Raw genomic sequence first — 21915 nt, forward strand, 5'->3', positions numbered from 1 at the left:
GTTAATAGCATTTTTTTTTTAAATTTGAAAACTGCCAAAACCTTTATTGATTATTTATTTATTTATTTATTTACCTGTCTATCTAACAATCTTTCTATCTACATGTATCTATTTATTTATTTGATTAATATTTTTATTTATTTTGGAGACATGAAAAACCTCCTCTATGCAGCAAAAGAACGTATCTAATTCGTAATGCAAGCATTTTTACATTATTGACTGTGCATTGTTTAGCCCCATATTTTAGTATCTTCGTATTAATTATCAACAGCTGTGAAAGAGAGAGACCAATTTCACTTTTTTTTTTTACCGTTTCTCGGACTAGCATATTATCTGTAATTACACAGTCTATACTGAAGGCTTCTAAGGGCAATTAAAATGTATATCTAAATATATAAAGTGTGTAAGGCCTTCTTTTAAAAAAAAATGTGAGGTTGCCCTCTCCCGACTGACTGGCTAAAATGGCCCGACTAAAAAAAATTATATGCCGATTCATTTTTTTTTTATTTGAGAGGACAAACAAACGCTATTTCAAAGTTGGTTTGACTGGTTTTCAACATTTATCTATCTGCATTCCTTTTTTGGGTGGGGGGGGGGGACCAATATATTTCAGGGTGCATTATTTTCTATGCTTACCCAAAATAATTTTCGAAAATAATTTCCTACCGACAAAATAAAAGATTTAAATGGTGTGTATTTAAATATTATCTCATAATTTTCTTTTATCTTCGATAAAATAAAAAAAAGTCTTCAAAACAATTTCAAAGTATATCCGCGGCAGAGAATTTTTCACAACAATAATCTAAATGTGTTAGAGGGCGTTCAATACACTGACCAAGGTCTATCATATAATGTCTCTGTTTTAGGCAATCTCTATCCAGAGTTATCGTTCCACTATCACCATAATACTAATGTTGTAGCGAAGCGTAAAACGCCCTCTGTTGAGAGACTGATTTTTAGGTATACCAAGGTAGTAAGAGTTATCTGCCTTTTAAGCTAAAGTGATTTCAAAATTGATTGTTGATTTGTATGTAATTATAAATAAACTAATTATTCTTATAATTAGATTAAAAATTATCCACAGATATCCTTCTTTCTTATAATTTTAATTCAAATTATAAAAGTTCTTAAACAAGGCATGGATAGAATTCAAATTTTAAACCTAGATTCTTTACTTTGTCTATCATACAACCCCCCCCCCCCCCCCCCAATTTAAAGAAAAAACAAAAAAAACCTGGTTTTGATGTTTCAAAATTTCAATTATGCTCCAGTAATGCCAAGAGTGGATTTATGATTATCATAATTTTTTTTATTTTTTTAATTTGAAGTGGAGGTGTGTTAACATGCCAAACAAATCAATAGAAATGACAATTTGAGGAAAATAAGAACAAAGTGCATCAATACCTCACATACATGTATGTCCCTTTTTAATACTAGTAAACACATGCCCCACCCCCTCAATTTTTGACACAGTATACTCATATTCTATGTTAATATATTAAGGGAAAATCTTGTCAAAAATTTTAGAACCTATATACAATACTCTTTTTCCTTGCTTCCCATTCCTCAAATTTTCAAAATCGATGCAGTACGTGCACCTTTACGAAAGGCCCACGATCAAATGGGTATATGGATACACAATCAAAATTTCACTGGAGTTTAAGCAAGCTTTGCTACCCTCCTTTTCATAAAAAAAACACATTATTTAGGAATTCGCTTCCAATATTATGGAATGTTCCGAGAACTTCATTAGTTATTTGATGTAATAATATGTACTGGGGTATATGTAAATATTTTACCAGCATTTCCAATGGATCCTTCTAAATGAGATTTATTATCAACAGAAATATCAACACCAACCTTTTACAATCATTTAATTTCATATGATGTATATTAACTCATACATGAATTACCTCACACAGTGTGAAATATAAACAACTTTCTTTGTGCTTACATATTTCCTGATATTTTTCAAAAATCGATTTCATAACATGAAGATACTTTTTGACACTTTCAACACTCAATATCAACTGTCTTTAGCAATTGTAACTATCTTTTGCACCTTTCCAAAAAATTAACAAGCTCTTCATCACCAAGATCATGAAGACTGTAAACAAATAAGTACAAATTTCATCATGAAATCTTATTTACATCAAAACATGAATGAAATTGTCCTATTTCACAAATACCACTAGGTCACTAATCAAGTCAACATGTACCATCCTTTGGTAAAGGGCCTTCTTCTCAAAGATGCACACACCACCGTCTCTTTCTGCCAATGGAAATACATCAATAATGGCCCAAGTCTGTAAAGTACAATTTACATTGTGTTCAAGCAAACTATTGACTTCACCGAATTGATTGTCTAGATGGTCCACTCCATTGAACACTTTTACGATGGAACAGTTCTTCTTGGAACCAAAGTCTTTGGAAATCAGTTTTCGTTCTTTAGAAATGTATGTTTTCATTTCACTCGCAGTGTCACTAAAGTACAGTATTTTTAGTTTGAATGCTGTTTGGTAGAAGTCCTTCATACGACACCGCATTCCTTCTGTGAGTGTGATTTCTTTGCCATGGACCACATCGAAGTGATAGGTGATTTCCTCACTGCATGGGTCCCATATCTGATCATCATGTTTAGCTGGCTTGAATCCTCCACTCATAACCATATATATATACACCACTCGTAAACCTAAAACACAATAATATAATCCTGTTAATTTTGTACATTTTTTTTTAAATTTCTTTTTATTTAAATTTTAATATAGAAATGTCAGTGCATTTTATTTTCTATCTATGAATATCATGCAAATCATTATCAACTTTGTGAAAGTAGATGCCTCCTCCCAAAAAGTGAGGATTTTCCCAAATATCATGCTTTAAATATGAAAATTAGAATATCTTTCAATAAATTACTAAGATGAAAAATTCTGAAACTTGTCTTAGTACTTAAAGCATAAGTCTCCATAACAGTGGTATCTTCTGCACCCTTCTTCAGGCACTGCCTTGTAATCCACCCATTGGCTCTTTCGTAGGGGAAGAGCCATCTTCCATACAAAGGGCCAAAGGTAGCAAATCCATCCACAATATGATGGAGCAAGTGTGTGACTAGGTTCTGTGGTAAAAAGAAATCTTTTAATTCATGTAAACAAATTTTGCATAATAAATACAATTATACTAAAACTGTTAAATGAACCATAGTTATAATATTACTAGTAGGTATTTATTTGTTACAAATTTTATCATTGATTTAATTTTTTAAAGAAAATTACATAACTGAACTTTTATTTATTTGTACATTTTTACTCATAAGCACATCACAGGTATAAAACATACATTCTATTCTGTAACTAAACCTTGGGTACAAAACAAAAATGGATATCCGTTTAACAAATTAAATATATAAAATGTTTGTAAAAAAGTTTCTGGGAAAAGTGAATTTATTACCTGCATGGAGAGAGGAAAATCACGCTCAAACATAGCCAGTCCAGTGTGAACATCTTCCTGCAGAGAAGGAATGTCATCTTCGGTCAGCTGTGGTGAGACCATTCTCTTGATGAGGTTCAACATGATGAACAGAGTTTCCTCTTGCTGGTTAGGCAAAAACCCTCTTATGCACCAGGCAAAGGCCCCACTGGTAACAAACTGTAACAAAAACCCATGAATCAATTCAAACATATTCTGCTGGAAATCTCAAAACATCTTAAGATTTAAGAAAAATATTAACCTGTGACAAATTTTACAATCATTCTATACTCAGTCCTAAACAGAATATCATTTCTTGCTGATAGCATATCTTATTATTTTGTAAATTACAAGCACTTTGTCTAAGACTTTTGGTACATTTATATGTACTAGAATTCAATTCATTACAATTTAATGAAGGTTTTTTGTTTTGTTTTGTTTTTTTAAAGGATTAATTACTTTTATAACAGAAAACATACCTGTATTTTTGAATTCATGTTACGTAAAGTCCAAGGCTTTGAAAAGTGGGGTCCGGGTGAGATGTCATAGCCGGAACTGTAAGTTACAGATGCTGCTCTGGCATCAGCAAGCTTTAGTTGCTCTTTGGACAGAGACCATGGGGTAGGAGTAAGACTGTCCTCTGGACTCTCATTTTCCTTGTTGGGTTTGCTTTTTTTCCGTCCTTTTCTAATGCACACAGGTGCTGCAACTGCATCTTCTGTCACCCAAATGTCTGGAAACCTCTGGAATTTCTTTTCGCAGTTACGAACATTAAGTCCATCATGATTTCCAGTTAGCATGTCCAGTATATGGGAGATGAAGTCGGCAATGGTGTGCATACCATCTGGCTGCATCTGCTGAAGACGGTCATGGTATGGCAGTTTCATCAGTGCATATGTTCCCTTCATCCCCGTCTCTTTCTAGTGTTTCTGTTTTTTGGCTTTTATTTGGTAGGCTGTCATATTTTCTTCTCAGGTTTTTCTCCCGCTCCTGTGCTATAGTTCTTGGTATGTTATTGTCTCTCTCTTGTAAGGCAAATCCTGGAGCATCTCTTAACTTGTCACCAGATGGAAGAAAACTTCTATTAGAAATATGCACAGTTTTTTTCAAGGAATGACAATAACGGCCAACCTCTTCACAGTAAGGGCATGATCTTAATGCAGCCTGTCCAGAGAGATGCAATAGTTTAGCATAAGCAGGAATGTCACAAAGAAACTGTTACAATGCAACTTTAACAGTCACTGGTGCTCCTGTGTAGGCATTTAGAACGGGAAATTCCGTCAACTCCAAAAGTTCCTCAATAAGAACCTCCAAGTAGGGCTCAAGACTCTTAGGCTCAGAACCATCTGGTCCACTGGGAATAATGCCCATCAATAGCATTGGTCCAAGAACTTGTCGAATATTTCTGGGTAGGTTAATCCATGTCAGTATCAATGGCCACATTGACTTCTGGCTTGACATATGTTTATTTGGGTTTACACCATCTGTAAATAAGGAGAGTGGTACACATAATGGTTTGTCTTTGGCTTCAAATACACCTCCTTGCTGAAACCATGACTTGTAGAGAGCTCCGCCTGTGAAATCACGAAGTTTACCTTGCACATTAATCCACTCTGAATGTAGAAGTTAGCAAAGATTTGCAGTACCAAACCATCGAGCTAGTCTAGGACCTAGAGGCATATACGTGAATGTCCTGCGGGGTTTCCCATTCAACATTCCTGGTTCACCACATTTTGGACATGATTCCAGATCTGAATACTTGTTTTTGTCACTGTCCCTGTACAGAACACAGTCATTTACACATACATCGTACTTCTGAAGTGGAATTAGAAGATGACGAATGAGGTCCTTGGCCTCTTTAAAGGAAGTTGGCAAAATATTTGGTTGTGGAAGACTTCCTTTCTCGCTCTTTAAAACATCTGTAAGGGCTCCTTTAGACATCCCATGATTCACAGAAAAAACATACAAATGGCTTGTGATAGCATCCAACAAGGTAGTCTTTGCACCATTGAAAAGAGGAGCACAGAGCTTTGGGTCATTGTATGCATCCTCTTCAAACTGGTATTTTGGAATGAGAGGAACTGAAGTTGCTCTTCTGTTGAATTCTTCTTCTGCATCTCTGTGAAATGTGCTCCTGGGTATCCATTTTCCATTGCAGACTCCACATTTGCAGTAATAACCAATGCCTTAAATCAAACAAAGAAATCTGATTATCAATAATCATGTTTATAAGTTTTTAAGTATATTAATGTCAAGTTTATAAGTTTATTAGTAATTGATGATCAGATTGATTCCAAGAAGTATTTTATTCAGACTGCGACAGCTAGACTCAGCTAGACCATCAAACATTGATTTATTATATCATATACATTTTTATTAATTACTAGCATTGACCTGGAGCATATATCTATTCTTCAAATAGTCATCCTACATTTATTTCATTTTCTATTTATTTTATGTGTTGAAATGTTGAAAGTTATTACCATTATTGTTTTCAAAATGCATAGTGGACAATAGAATTGCAAATATACAAAAAAAGCCATAACATCTACTTGTGAACATTTAGTGCTGTATTCAAGAAATACTGTACACAGAAAAGAGACACCAGTACCCCCATGAGTTATGAGTTTGGGAAGGCGTGGCTGCAAGTTAATTGGCTGACCAATTATCCAATTACAAAGGAGTATCCATTAAGAAATTTTGCAATTATTAAATTTATTCCTGCAAACAATGAAATCAAATTAATCCTAAAGTATAATTCTATTAAATCTATTAGTCTTATATCAGAAACTATATATATTTATTAAATTCTGTTATTCATAGAAAACTCCTCATAACAATCTCTGCCCTTTTAATTCACTTTATACATTTAATTTCATTATTTTTCATAATGAATAGATAAATTGGGGGAAAAAATCTTTTAAAAATTTCATATGGAATTTTACCTGTTTTTAGAAACATATATTTCGTAGGTATTATAAAAATCAAAAGGCCACATTTCACAATGTTATGTGTTAATGCCAATTAAACTATAGGTATATGAATCATGTAATGAACTAGTCAATCAAAATTTTAATCAAAGGATGAAATATTGGACAGATAAATTCTGGTTGTATACCTATAAATATGACTTCAGGAGGAAGGATAAATATCAATGAAATTTGATTAAAATGAAAATAGCATCTTATGTATGTTTTGAATTATTTTTCCTGTTAACTTACTCATGAGGAAACATGTGCATATATATGCAAAAACAAGTAACATTGTTTCATCTAAACCTTGTAAAGTCTTAAAATATATAGGAACATAACACTTTAATTTTTCCTTGGACATATGATTAAGATTAAAGGAGATCAGTAAACTACTGATTGTTAAAATTTCACTGCAATTACTGTGAATTACACCAGGTCAGCATATATAGCTATACATGCATGTGAACATCAAAGAGATAACTAGAAGTCTTCTTTCCCTGGGTATAATTATAAAAGCAATTAACATCTCACTTTCCAATGTATATTTTTTTTTAATTAGGAGAACATAATCAATTTTTATTACTGCTTTTTGAAGAAATATTGTCTTACTAAGAATATTTGGTCATGGTTCTGTTTGACAGTTAAAGTGTTAACAGTATTGTGGTTTTGTGTCAAATCCTATCATCATGAATTCTTATCAACATCTTTCCTTTAACAATGTGGACTACAGCTACTGCCCACTTGCACCTTTGCAGCAAAGTGCATCTTACGTGCCTCAAAGTGTGTCAAAGTCTTGTGACTTTAATTGTGTTTGCTGTGCACGGTTGCATGTTGGTAACCCTTGTTCATGTAATACTTCCAAAACATCCATTGGAACTCAGACCGAACTTGCTGTGCCCCAAGGACTCAGTTCTGAGCTTTTTTGGAAACGTGGTACATATGAACACTCCATTATGCAGGTATTTAAATTATTATTATATAAATGTATATTGTAATGAAACAGTTTCTTTTTATACCAATAACATTTAGAGATGATCTAGCTACCAGGCTAGCTGATAAACAATTTTACAAAAGTCAGAATATTATATTTACTAGATTTATGGCACATATGTATTCCTATATTTATAGTCTGAAGTGCTCAATTTTTTTCTTTTTTTTAATGTCATCATTGTTTTTAGATTGATCCAGTGCTGCATGTTTCTTATCTTAATTTTTCTTTTTCATGCACCCAATAATATTCCATTTATATTATGTTTAATTTGCAGAACTTGTCAATTTTCAAAAGTGATTTTAATAAATATTCTGATTAAAACTTATACAAAATAAAAAGAACCTGATATATATACATGTTAGTGCGCAATCTAGTTTACTTGCATATAAAGTGCATGTTTGTAAGAAATCATATGGGGCAGATAATTAGGATACTAATATAAACAGTGTCTTAATGTGTTAAAATGTGGAAAGTAATTTAATTCCCTCAGATTTTACGTTCATAATTTTTATGTATCTAATATGTTGAAAAAAAATTGAAATATATATAAAAATATGAAATTTCCTTCAAAATAAATAAATAAATAAATAAATAAGTATAATATAAATTCACTCCAGCTTACAGCTTGTTTTCAGAAATTTGACTTAAAATTGATCTATATAGTTAGGTCCAGAATTTAAAAGAATACAAGCTATTTACCAAGGAGCTATTATTAAAATAAAGAAAAACAATTCTCCTATTTTGTGCATTAGTTGATTTGTTAAAGAACCCTCTATACATTGTACACTAAAGAGTTCTGTTTCTTTGGTATTTTTATGTAGTTAGAGTAATCTGCCCCTAGATTTAAAATAAAATAAATTTAAATTTACAGTTTATCAATCAATGTCTAATCAATTCAAGCATTCTTGACATTTTGATAGACCAAGATAAATTAAATGAAAACTTCATCTGTATGCTTTTTCCCCACTTAGGTAAACAACAGTGATTTCTGTTCATCAAAACTTTGTTGACTTTGAACATTTTTCCTTGGGGTAAAAGCCAGGCACCCTATGTTGAAAATGATATAAATAAGCTCCATCTTTAAACCTTAATTTATACAATATAATTTTCTCAATGTCCAAAAACATTTTCATTTAGTATAGAGAGGGTCATTAAAGTATATAGTCTACATTGTAAGTAAACAGAAAATCCTTGAAAAAATTGATATTAGTTATTTAAGCTATATACTGATGTTTAGGAATAGGAGTAACTGTTTTTTTTTTTTTTTTTTTGTGGGAGAAAAAAAAATCACACTCTTTCATTTCTTTTAGAAATCTGTTCATCATGTTGTTGAAAAGTACAAATTAGACGGGAAAAAGGATGCCAACTGGGAAACTGCGACCACAGAAATCTTGACTTCCTTCGCACCCGGTCTGCTCCAGACCCAAAGTAACAGACATAAGATTCAGCACAGAATGAGAAGAACCATCTACTGGACAAGGTTTTATGAAAAAAAGAAGTAAGTACATGTACTATATTTACATACTTATTATCAACTGGCTGACATGACCATGATGACCAGAAAAGAGAAAATTTACTTGTATAAGTCACTGTTATCAGCATGAATTAATTAATATATTCTTCAACTGCATGGTCATATGATGATACTATTCACATGTTAATTCTTAAATAAAATTTATGTTCATTTTTTTTAATCATGTAAATCTGACATTTTCATCGAGTAAATTGTGCAAGAAAATTAATGTATATGTCAAGCACTATCATGACTATTTAGTGTTAGTATAGAGTGTACTGGAAAGATTGTATTTTATTTATAATATAGTTGTACATGTATTTAAACTCTTAAAATGTTTTTATAGGTTTAGAATACAAATAGTATATTTCATTGATTTCTATCTATAACAGATTTTAATCTGTAAGTCAAATTAAAGCTTAAGTAGGTGGTTTATATCTTTTGTACTCAATTTAATTTGAAAATTCATTTTTAAATTGCATTTTCATGATGAATAATATATATAAATTTCTATGAAATTAACAATTTTACAAATGTGATCATCAAGTTTTGTTGACCTGAAGAGTAAGCTTGTATATTCAGGCCTAACAGTTAGTGGTCAGTAGCAGACAGAGAACAATAGGTAATTGGCACCTATTGTTTCACTGACCACTTCAATTCACATAGAATATACAAAGGATTCCCTGTGCATCTGACCAAATGTATATCAAACAACTCTGACTGTAAATTGATGAAATCTATCAAAAGATTCCAAATACAAACACTTTGAAATTCATAAGTTTACAGAAATATATATATATAAAAATGAAATAAATAAAGTTACAGAAATATATATAATTAAAAAATCAAAATAAATAAAGTTACTTAATTAAGTTCACATAATTTTTCATCCCACAATTTATCTGATAACTTTATAATGCTTGTAGTGATTATGTTGCTTTTAAGAAGTTAATTTCGTTATAATTATTTATTTTATGTATTCATGAACAAGAATTTTAGGGGTTAGTTTGTTTATCTTATCAGCTTATATTGAAATAATTTCAAAGTATTAAGCTGAATTCAAGTCTAAATAAAAATTGACTTGCTGATTAATTAGCTGAGAGGAATATTCTGAACATGTGCATATGTAATCAGTTTGAAAGTAAGCAATATGATAAATGTAGTAAAGAAAAAGTGCAGATTCTATAAGTCAATGCATTCTTTTGTGTTCATATGCCATACCGATACATACCATACACTCATATTTGTTTTTTTTATTTATTTATTTATTTATTTTTATTTTTTTTATTTTTTTTATTTTTTTTTTTTTTGATAACACCTTTCATAAAAAGTTGAAATTTTGCATGAATTCATTATCAATTTTTGTAAACATTGGATTAACACTAAATAGAACCTCATCATGCTGATTAGAATTGACAAAAAGAAAAAAATAATAAAAACGTTTCAATCAAACTTCATTTCTAATTATTTCTATTCCAGATCTCCAGCTGAAAATGGTGGACAAAAATCTGTTTACAAGTTTTTGTGCGAGTCGAGAAGGCGAAAAGCAAGCACACAGGAAACTGCAGCCCTCCTGACAAATGAAGATGACATGTAAGAATTTAATTATTTCAATTACACATGTATATCGATCGTACACACCGAGTATAATTAAAGCTAAGAAGTGTATCCGTTCTGTATGTGGCAGGAATCTCATTGTCAACATTGTCTAGTATTATGAAGAGAGTATGTCAAGTTAGGATAATTAAATTATTTCATTCATGAATGCAGTTTCAAAATTCAGGCAGGCATGCTTAACTTAATAATAAAATTGATATAAAATTATTGCAAACAGAATAAAATCATTTCTGTTTTAACTGATCTCTAAGGTAAATCTTCTTGATATATGATATAAATATATATATATTTAGTATATGATGTATCATTTCAAACATGATGAACTAATTCCTCAGAATAGGGATACATGTACTTTCTGTTTCATATTGAAAAATGAAACATTTTTGAATGTGTACCAAGAGTAAAAAATTTATTCTTTGTTTTAGTGGAGCTGACAATAGAGGAGCAGATCATACAACTCCCATCATCACTACTCCATCTGATGATGACAGCTCTGATGACAGTGATGTACCCCTGTCCACTTATGTGAAGAAAGGGAAGAAAGACTGAAATTCTCAGATGTGCATGAATACCAAGAAAGTGACTGAATAAACTGATTAAAGACATGATTCATACATATGCCTAAAGACTATTAAGTCTTGTATTTGTTTCATCCATTGACTTAAAGTATTATCTGATTATACTAGCTAAAATGTAGAATTGGACCCATTGTTTTGTAGAAATAAAATAATAAAATACCTAATATTCTCAGAATTTCAATGGTATGATATATATTCATGGTAACAGGAATCCATCGTTCATTATCAAAATATTTCTGGACATAAACTTGTGCAGCCTGACAGTATAGTTCGAATTATCTCAGTTGCATGAACAGATCTATAGGTGACACATAGAGTTATAATCAGTCAGTAATTTTGATGTGGTAAAACGCATTGTATAACGGCATAATTCTTCAATTCATAATGTGTATTCAGTGTTATGAAAAATAATTATAAACACAAACCTTTATAGATAGTCGAAGTTTCGCTAGGTTAGTTGTCACAAACACCGACAAGTGCACGTGGACCATGGGGAGTTTGCCCATTGGAACGCCGACCTTTTTCTTCTTAATGCAAATAACTCCATTAAGGGCTAAAAGAGTTTAAATTACATCCATCCAAATATCTTCATTCTTACAAAAAAATTACATTCCAGCCGAAGGTCACAGGTATCGATTTATGTGATGCGTAGAACAATAATTCGCAGATATTACCGGAGAGTCTGTTTTGTCAAACACGGCAAAAACCGGGTCACATTCTCAAGATTTTTTTTTTATTTTTTTTTTTTTGGACACGGTTGATTAATGATCAGAGAAAGAAAACACATATTTTTATTAATAAGGAATTCAACCAAGTCACAGGACGAACTTACAACTGCAAGGGTACGTTTCCCCGACACTTTTAATTTAATTGAATTTATAGTACTATGTACAGTTAAATTTAAAAAAAAATGTCACATTAAAACAGGTCACGAAATTTGAGAGTATTTAATTATGAACAAAACAAAAAAAAAATCACAGACAATCTGCAGACTGGTGTTTACATGCCACTTTGAATGTGTGCGGGAGGGGGGGGGAGTGGGGGTCTCAATTCGGTCGTGGAGCAGAATCATCTCATTTCTTTTATTAACATTACGCAGCCCTGTTATCTTGCAATACGAAATGTGAAATGAAACTACAGATTGAATTAAACATACTCTTTAACTTTAAAGGCTTGAAAGTTCTTTTTAATGGCAATCATGTAGATTAAAATGACGTGTAGTGCGACAAGATTAGACATCTTGACCAGAATCATTACTATTTTTTAAACATGCAAGAAAATGCTTCTGAAAGAAAGTTATGGGACAGCTCTCTAGCCCCATACATGTGGCTGTCATACCGAAGTTTTATTACTTCTTAACTAAAAACTCGATTGTTTTCACGCACAGCGATTCCTCAAATATTTACATGGACTTTAAGAGTTTACAATCTATGACCAGAAAAAAAAATCATGATTTTTTTTTCTCATTGACTTGTAAACAAAAAGATTGTATTGTGGTGATTTAGATATATATATACATGTATATATTTTTTATCAGCTATTTGAGACTAAAATCACTAAATATCTTGACCTTATGAATTGTTTAAATTAAAAAAAAATATTTCATTGAAAAAATTAAAACACGTTTTACGCTCAAGAACAATGACAGCAGTAATTATCAGTAATTCTCAGCAGCGACAGTACCTCAACAGTATTTATCAGTATTTATCAGACTCAACAGTAAAGACGACAGTAATTATCAGTATTTATCAGAAACAACAGAAATTATCAGTAACAACAGCAACAATAACAGTAAATATCAGTATTTATCAGCAAGAACAGCACAGTATCAGTAATTATCAAACATTATCAGTAAAATTTGGGATTCTCAGCACTTTTTTCGTCCAGTAGTGTAGAGACGGGGAGGGAGCTGGCTAGATGGCCGATTGCCACCTTAGGCCTAGCCAGCGACCTGATGAGGGGGATGAGCAGACAAAGAAGACGACAGCGACGACGACGACGTAAGCCTTCTACTAATGAAGAGGAATATGGTCAGAAAAGGAGGAGGACAGAATCACCAGGTATTCGGCCCCTCTGAGTAGTCCGGAACTACTCGAGGACACCCCGAGAAGCCCGTCCCCTCCAAGAAGACCACCTACGCCGACCTGGTCACCCAGTCATCCCCCGGGAGCAGCTGCTGGACAGTGGGATTCCTCCGTAGATTCGGGTTGGACCCCTCCCGTTAACAACGACTGGGCTGGACAGGGGGATTCCTCATCCGTTGATTCGGATTGGTCCCCTCCCGTCAACGATGACTGGGCACCACCCAGGGAATCCACCCCCCCCCCCTTGGAGTCGGCAAGACCACCACCACCGAGCCCGGAGATGTCACCAGGTGTGAGTACCAGGGACTTAATATCTAGATGGGGGATCCAAGTAGCGGAAGCCAGGCTGGATACCTGTGCAGTTTGCTTGGAGGAGGATCGGATGTCGAATTATACTTGTTGCCAGTGCCGTCGGTCACCTGCTTGTTTTGAGTGTTCAGCTGTGCTGGTACAAATAAACCAATGCTGCCCTCTTTGCAGACGCAGGCGTTCAAGATGGCAAGCACCTCGCGGGCGAGGATTGAGACGATCTCCTCCAAGACACGCAACTCCATCCCCACCCAGAAGGCCGGACTTTCTGGAGCCGTTGACAGGTAACCAGCGACCTCCCCTCTCAGGCAGAACAGAGTTCCGCGGCATAGGCAGAGATAGAGGCAGGCCTCTCAGGGAATACCCTTGATAAAAAATCAACCAACGGTCCTTTTAAGGGCCACTCCAAAGATTCGAAAAGATACCTATAAAACATCAAGGTTAGAGAAACGTATAAACACCAGGTCACTGGTTTTTTTTTTTTTTTTTTTTTTTTTTTTTTTTTTTTTTTTTTTTTTTTTTTTGAAATTTAAAAACATTAATCATTTTGAAATGAAATAATATAAAACATTTTTAAAAAAAATTATTTTATAACACACTTAATATTTATAACACACACTTAATGTTTATGAGGAATGCACACTTGTTTTTGATAAGTGTTTACAAATTGTTCAATATATTGTCTATAATGAGTCCAATTTCCTCCTGCTATACCACTTCCTATTTTATAAGGAAAGGCATACATGTAAGTCTGGTAAGGTAAAGTTCCCAATTCTTGTAAACAAGCTTGAAACCATTTTTTCTCTATTTTCTGGTGTATCTTGATAATAAGGTAGGCGATTATAATGTCCTGTTCCATAATCCCATTGAGCTAACAGACAAATGACTACGGGTTTTTGTAAAGAAAACACTTTAAGGGTGCCTGGAATTCCTCTTTCTTCTTTCAGGGCTAAATTTCTTGACCTTCAAGGTCTGCGGGTAGCATATAAATTAGCTCTGGGGTACTTCATAGCTATACTTTGACTCAATCCATGAGCTTTTACGGTCAAACAATTACATTGATGTACAATAGCTTCTACAGGAAAGTTTAATAAATTTCCTGGTATCTCATGTAAACTCATGTTTGTGAATATTTTTCTTTTAATGTCACACCTTTTTATCTATATAACCTGAAAAAAAAAATAACAACAATAACCAAACTCTTAAAAGTTTAATTTGTATTTTCCAGATCCTTGATCATTTCTCTCTTTCTTTCCAGGAAATCTCTCCAGGCACCAATTTCCCATTTCCCGAATTCATCTCTGGACTGTAATTCCTTGTTTCTCTCCTCAGGTTTTAGAATTCCATATTCTTCATAGTTGTCACTTTGCCTGTAAAACATTCTTTCTAAGTCTGGTGTACTGTGAGATATACTAAAATCTGCTTCACTGTGAACTCTATACACATCCAGTCCTCCTACAGGTTTTTTCATTTGAATGAATCCCCTGATTTGATGCACTTCTCCTGTCCAGGGATGAATTTCTTTTTCTATGATCAGGTACTGAAATTCATCTTCACTGCTCATAAACATGTCTATATCTTCTTCTTCTCTCACATCATGGATGACAAATATCCAGTTAATAGCTACTGGATAATCTCTGTACGAGTCCTTTGGGTCATGGATCTCATCATCCTTCTTGTAAACATTACAGGGTTCTTCATCCAGAGTTTTCAAGTCAATTCTTCTTTGAGAACTGGAATGTTCTTCCATAGGCATGATCAATCTTTTTTCTAATAACTGTTTTTTTCTCCTCATCTATATCCATAGTCTCTGGGTTTTTTTTCCAAACTGACTTTGACTCATGGTTATGGTCAACTGATCATGATCATCCACACACCTTGTATTTATACCCTCAGGGGGAATAACAGGTGAGTCGTGTGCAAAAAAAAAAATAAATGTTTTACCTACGTCTTTTACTGAAACAGTACTGTGTACGTTTTGTTTACGTTATGCTGAGTCAGTCAAAACACAAACCTTATATTATGACGTCATACTTGGCAGTGATTCACAGTCTAGGTAAAAAAAAACCTACACAAGCTCAATGATAAAACATTTTTTATTCAGGTAAATCTACAATCTCTTGGAATTAATTCTCTGTTTCTCATTTCAGGTTTTAAAGTCCCATATTCTTCATAGTTGCCACCTTGCATATAAAATGTTCTTTCCAATTCTGGTGTGCTGTGAGACATGTCAAAACAGGTTAACCCATGAATGATTTTGTACATATCTCTCTCATTGGTCCAGTGTTTCATTTGAATGAATCCTCTCACATGATGAAGTTTTCATGTTTCTGGATGCATTTCTTTTTGTAAGATCAAGTATTGATAATCACTTCTAATCATTTGATCTTTATCCTCCTGCTGGCACCCAGTTAAATCAAATATCCAATTAGCGGCTCTTCTAAATCTCTCCTTTTTAAATTTGGCAATATAATGATTGCCTGGATCTTCTTTATGTTTGTTCTCATAATGAGTTTTAATGTCTTTCAACAATTGAGTTCTGATTTCCATGATTAATCCTTCTGTCAGACTCATGTTTGAAAAAATGATTTTTTTTTGCGGGGGGGGGGGGACACACACTTTACTCCTCTCAAGATATTTAGAAAAAAATTTATTCAGATTCTACAATGATTCTTCTTTTTTTGATTTAAAATCCTGTGTCTATCTTTTCTTGTTCTCAAAATACTGTTTTTGACACATCTTGGCTTCTTTTGCAGTCAGAGGTCTTTCAGGGTAATCTTTTTTCGGTATTAAATGGGTATATTCTTCATTGGGTTCTTCTTCTTCTTCTGCAGTCAAGGGTCTTTCAACGTAATCTCTCACATCATTAAGAACACCCTTTTCTTGGCATAATTGATTATATTTTTCATGAGAAATGATCTCAATAGTCCCATCCTCATGTATTTGAATTGGTATACCTCTATCCACATCTTCCTCTCTTAGAACTCTCTTTCCAAATTGAATTTTACGTTTACTCTTTTCGTTACTGGTAACTTTCGTTACCCATGGTTAAGACAAGTCAATAACTGATATATTTTTCATTTTACACCTTGTATTTATACCTTTTCTATCTATATTTAGTATCATCCAACTTTAAAAAAAAAACAAGATCAGATTTTTTTTTTCTTTTTCTTTATTGATAACAGCAATAACAACAATTGCAATATATTTTGATAGAAAAATTGACAAGTTTGTCCATGACCCGTAGGTCTTTTATGATGTGTCTTTAAACCATTGAGCCACATAATGACCTCTGTGTAAAGCTGTACTATGGTCAAAGGGAAATAACCACTCATCTGCGGTTTTTCTCTTCCTGTGTCTTTGATGTAAATAATACACGCAATATTGTCCACATACATCCGTATTCCAATCTTGATATCGGTACGGATTAAAAATCCATCGGTTAGCATGACGATTTATCAAATCTTGAATTTCTTTTTGTAAGAGAGGAAATCCATAAGAGTCAAAATATTCGATGGATGGACTGGACAAATACAAACATACCCAATGTTCTCCAGGTTTATCTTGAGGATCCGTACTCACCACAATGGCTTTTTCTTGAGGTCTTAATTGATCCGGTAATAAATCTAAAGGATACACTTCACCAAAGGAACTCTTTAATTCTCTGGATAAGACTTCTTTTAACTGTCCTGTGTCCATTAGTAATCAATACTGACTTCTCTCTGTTTATTGATTTCTAACAGATTATCGAATTCTGCATATACCACACAATTTAAGGCGTTCACCGTATTGTTAGTAAATTGAACTTCTACTCTCAGATTTCCGGTTTCTATGATGTGGAATTTATCCGATTGCGCTTCTTGATCTTTAGTGAAATCCCAGCCCCATAAAGTGTATCCCTTTTTATACTCTTCTAGGGTGATGTCCGGGGCCCAATCTTCTCCTAATTTTCCCAGTGCTTGATATAAACTCAGATAGGATCTCAGATATAAGTCTTCATTGAAATTAGGTTCGAAACAACGAGTACTCATGTCCTCTCCGTTGATACTGACATCTAATTTCTTAATTCCCACGTTTTAAAAATGAAACGGATTTTTAGTTATATATCCGTTGAATGCCGCATTGTCCACAAAGCCTAAAATGATGCGTTTAGGCATCTGGCCTTAAAACAGATGATCCGTGATTTTAGATTGAGTTCCTGTGGGTATGGTAAAGGTTTTCACTTCGACTCTTCTCAATGGATATTTAGCTCTGTGAGTGTTCAAACCTTGATTAATACCATTCATCATGACTGCCGTGGGTTTGATTTTTCTTACCCACAAGATCATGTTCAATATTTTGACTTTTCCCGTACTTCCTGCTTTGATCATCATATAGAACTGAGGTTTAGCTCGATTAAATCTCAAACGGACATCTACTCCATTCTGTAGAAATCGGTCTTGTTGAAATAAATCCAGATGTAAACGATCATACAAGGTTATTTTCTTACTATCATTTATAGCCTAGTGACGTTTTCTAAATCCTTCGTTTTTAGAATTGGCCGGTAACTCTGGGATGATAGGTTGGTTAATGGTCACAGTATCAGCACCACCACTTACACCTGGGGTTACATGAAATGTCTTATTTTGAGCCACTCCAAGGTCTGCTACCCCCACTTCGTCCATGTGTCCTGCTGTATCTTTTTCCCACAGACTACAAGTTCTCATCTGTGGCATTAAAGTCCTGGGTTTGTAAGAAAGTAATTTCTCCAGATAAGCTTTGTAAGGATAAGTATCGGTTCCAGGAGTCACTATTTTTCCAATGACACTGAGATCGATTTCCGTAAACAAGGAATGGAAGATATTATTCACCGGGGCGCAAGTACTGTCAGCTCCAGTCAGATTAGTACCATCATCTTTGGTAAATTTACACACTATTTGAACATACGTTTGAGATAAATCCAGATATTGATCTCCTTGTCCATTAATTTCAAATTCAATAGGAGCCGTATCCGAATCTAAAGTACTGGAAATGGGGTAATATTCTTCCCATTTGGAGTCTTCTAAAGCAATATTTTTCGGGGGGACTTGGAACAATTCTAAATTGTTCATCCCACACGCAAAGGAATCTGGTTGCAACATGATGTGTCTACTAGGATTGATTTTTCACAAATGAAGGTCAATATCACTCGACTCCCCTATTTATAGTGTCAATCAAAGATATCTAAACCCCTTTTTTTCTTCTTGGGAATATTGCCTCCTTGATTTTTTCTTTTTCTCTTAGGACCTCCTCGGGCTTACACAGGTGTCTTTTTTCTTCTTTTCTTACTACCTCCTAGATTCATTTTTTGTTTCAGGGCTTGTACTCCGTGAGTTTTGACAGCGTCTTTTAAAGATCTCTTATTTTCTAACACATCTAACCCCGTTCTAGCAGCAGCAGTCAAGGCATGTTTAGCTCCCGTTTTCAGTAATTCTCTCAAAACGCCTTTACCTGTCTGCCCTCTTCTTCTTTTTCTTCTCCCTTTACCTTTTTGACCTTTCTTATTCATCTTTTTAAAGGCTAAACTTCCTCCTCTATTGAGAGCAAAATAGGCCTGTATTTTTAACGGCATTGAGTCCATGAGTTAAAAGAGCATTTTTTATATTTCTTTTTTTAAATCATATCCGCTCCTATTTTAGCTCCGGCAATCAAGGCTTGATTACGACCCATTTTGACTAGATCTCTAAGAAATCCTCGACCCTCTTTGTCACCGGCCTGAGCCTAATTGGACAACTTCTTTTAAAGTCATCCCTATAGGTAAGTTCGGTACAAGTCCCGAAATGAAGTCTATAAAATTTCCTCCTCTTTGAGATTTTAAATGCTGGGTTAATAACCTAGTTGAGGGTGGAAGCAAACTGGGTGGAACAAGAGATAGTAATGGAAATCCAATAGAATTAGGGGTAAGGGCTCCAACCAATCCAGAGATAATTCCACCTACACCGTGTCCTTTTTGACGTAATAAACCTCTATGATAGACAAACTGTCCGTGTCCTCTTTGTCTCAATAATCCGGGATGATACCGCATGTTTCATGACTCGTGTCAGACTGACCTAAATGCACTCAAGTGACTCCTTTTATACCTCCCTGTCTTAAGGTTGAATACAATACAGACAGCATATCAGACAAGCCATCACTCCCAATAGGATGTAACAAAAAAGATGTACACTTATCTCAGTACGCTTTTCTGAAATGAAGTTTCACGACCGATTTTCCATTTAAAAAAGGCATGGGAGTCCCTAAAGGAGTCATGATATGAATCTCAATGCTATCGAAATGTTTTTTACTCAGTTTCAAATATTCCGCTCTAACGGGTTCCTATTTAGCTTGTTTTTTTATCTTCCAGATTGAGTGTACAAGGAACCACTCTTAATAATTTCAAGGCATTTGATCCTACCGTCTGGGGTTCAATCAAGTCACAATACACGTACATGGATTTCAGATTTTCATATAAATCTACGGTATTGTTGCCCATGTAACTAACGTTGATCCATTTGGTCATGTTTTCTGTATGGTTCTGAAGAATCACCTTCTTACTTTCTATTCCTAGCTTATAAGCTAAGGCTATGGGGAAACGAATGCAAAAGGGATATTTTTTAAGTTCTCTCCCCATAAACTGATACATCACTTTATCATATTTGTCATGATATGTTAATTTCATAGCATTCTCTTTTTTAGAATCACCCAAAAACTTCCATAACTTTTTCAAACTTCTTTACAGTCCAAGACTGATTTCACTTGTTAAAGCCATGGGATGAATGTAAGGCCCCGGTCTAAAGTGAATTCGCCTAATTTCCATCTTCTGGTCTGTCTTTATGAGATTACCAAATTCAGTATGGGCCCAATCTAACAGTACAGGACATTGGCTTAATGGCATCGCATCTATGGTTTTCATTTTAAATCTGTCCCATTTAAAAACATTAGGTTCTTGGACTTTTGGAGCATAAAACTGAGGAAGCAGGATGTCAAAATAAGCTTCCTCTTCTGTGATGTTTTTCAATGAAATGGGATACATCAATTCTAAGCCACTTCCCATTGTCCATCTGTTTTATCTACTGTTTGTGGTAATAAGGTTTTAAATTGAGCAGTCGTATTACTCGGAAAAGATTGCATAGACCCATCACTGGGTAAAGTCATGTAAAAACTACTGCTCTCGGCCATGTTCAGTGAGATACTGAGACAAAATAACTTATGACCCTTCTATTTATAACAACATTTTTTTTTTTATTTGGCATATTATTACACTTCTTCCTCTTCGGATCTGTAAGGAATCACTGTCTCAAAACACTGGCCCTCTTCGTTTTCCAAACTATCTTTACTCTGGAAAAAAGGAATACGACAATACACGTACTCTGTAGGACAGTAATAGCTAGGAATCCTCAGTCCATCTTTTTGCTGGTCCAAGAACAAATCACGAAGACAGTGTTCTATATTCCAGCACCATTCACCTTCAGCCAGAACCACACGAGTCTGGAATTGACAACGACCTAGGATCAACCATTTGTACTGCTGATAATGATGGTATATTTTTACCCTCACCTTAGATCCTTTAGGATGCAAGAATTTCTGTCTTTTTTCCAACCACACATCTTGAGTAGATGTTCCTGGATGATTTTCAAAATAATCTAGGATTGCTCCTATTTTAGTTTTCATCCAGGGTCCCTGCATGTAAATACATCCAAATAAACTCTCACAATACCATCGATACTGCATATTTTTTGCGTCTGACTTTTAGACTTGACTTTTTCAGAATGAATAATTTTTTTTTGGTCATACCTCTTTATGTAACCTAATCAAATCTATTTTTAGAATCTCAGGAAAAAAAACCAACAACATTTTTTTTGATTTTATGATTTATTTCCTTCATATCTACATAATGGACAAAGTCTGTAGCAAGTCTTGACAAAGTTCTCGACACACTCCCCACAGCAAGGATACTGTCGACATTGTTGACACTTCCATCTCCCCTCCGTATTTTCCTGCCAGCAGGTCAGGCATTTCTTTAAGGCTCTCTTTCTCGTTACTTTGACCCATAGGGGCACCATATTCTCTGCCCCGTACTTCCATGTGAAATATTTCACGCACCAGCTACATCCACAAGTCTCCATGGAAAGGGGATCATCCACAAACCAGTGAGGAAAAGGCATTTCACAATGCTCGCAAATTTGATAAGTTCTGTGATGCCATCCGGGATAATCATACACCGTAAATGTACGCACATGGATCATCTCCCTATCACAGTAATGACAGTAATACTTTTCTACGTCAACCAAATACGACATTCTCCACACAAAAAACATGATTGAGCGCAGTTTACTCAAAGCTTAGCTTTATATACCTTATTTATAGGGTGGTGTGCAAAAATATGTTT

General features: G+C 34.1%; 2 protein-coding genes and 1 pseudogene across 2 annotated transcripts; 1 reads left to right on the forward strand and 2 right to left on the reverse strand.

Annotated features, from left to right (window-relative positions):
- Positions 1 to 2147: 2147 nt before the first annotated feature.
- LOC133193221 (uncharacterized) lies at positions 2148 to 5427 on the reverse strand (annotated as a pseudogene).
- A 1682-nt stretch (positions 5428 to 7109) lies between these two features.
- On the forward strand, positions 7110 to 11107 carry LOC133193222 (uncharacterized). Its single transcript, XM_061329184.1, has 4 exons — positions 7110 to 7396; positions 8739 to 8926; positions 10421 to 10534; positions 10984 to 11107. Exons 1-4 carry the CDS (start codon positions 7124 to 7126, stop codon positions 11105 to 11107), a joined length of 699 nt encoding a protein of 232 aa, XP_061185168.1. The 5' UTR covers positions 7110 to 7123.
- A 6120-nt stretch (positions 11108 to 17227) lies between these two features.
- Positions 17228 to 17560, reverse strand: LOC133193223 (uncharacterized protein F54H12.2-like). Its single transcript, XM_061329185.1, has one exon. It carries the CDS (start codon positions 17558 to 17560, stop codon positions 17228 to 17230), a length of 333 nt encoding a protein of 110 aa, XP_061185169.1.
- Positions 17561 to 21915: the final 4355 nt, after the last annotated feature.

The sequence above is a fragment of the Saccostrea echinata genome, unplaced genomic scaffold (genome assembly GCF_033153115.1).
Source record: "Saccostrea echinata isolate AGI-Se365-2 ecotype Australia unplaced genomic scaffold, CSIRO_AGI_Sech_v1 ptg000027l, whole genome shotgun sequence".
NCBI classification, from domain to species: domain Eukaryota; kingdom Metazoa; phylum Mollusca; class Bivalvia; order Ostreida; family Ostreidae; genus Saccostrea; species Saccostrea echinata.

Bases quoted from the DNA above. Each gene is read 5' to 3' on its own strand.
- LOC133193222 (XM_061329184.1), top strand. From the start codon at position 7,124: ATGAATTCTTATCAACATCTTTCCTTTAACAATGTGGACTACAGCTAC. The intron at 7,397-8,738 runs GTATTTAAATTA...CATTTCTTTTAG, and splicing joins ATGAACACTCCATTATGCAG to AAATCTGTTCATCATGTTGT. The intron at 10,535-10,983 runs GTAAGAATTTAA...TCTTTGTTTTAG, and splicing joins CTGACAAATGAAGATGACAT to TGGAGCTGACAATAGAGGAG.
- LOC133193223 (XM_061329185.1), bottom strand. From the start codon at position 17,560: ATGAGTACTCGTTGTTTCGAACCTAATTTCAATGAAGACTTATATCTG.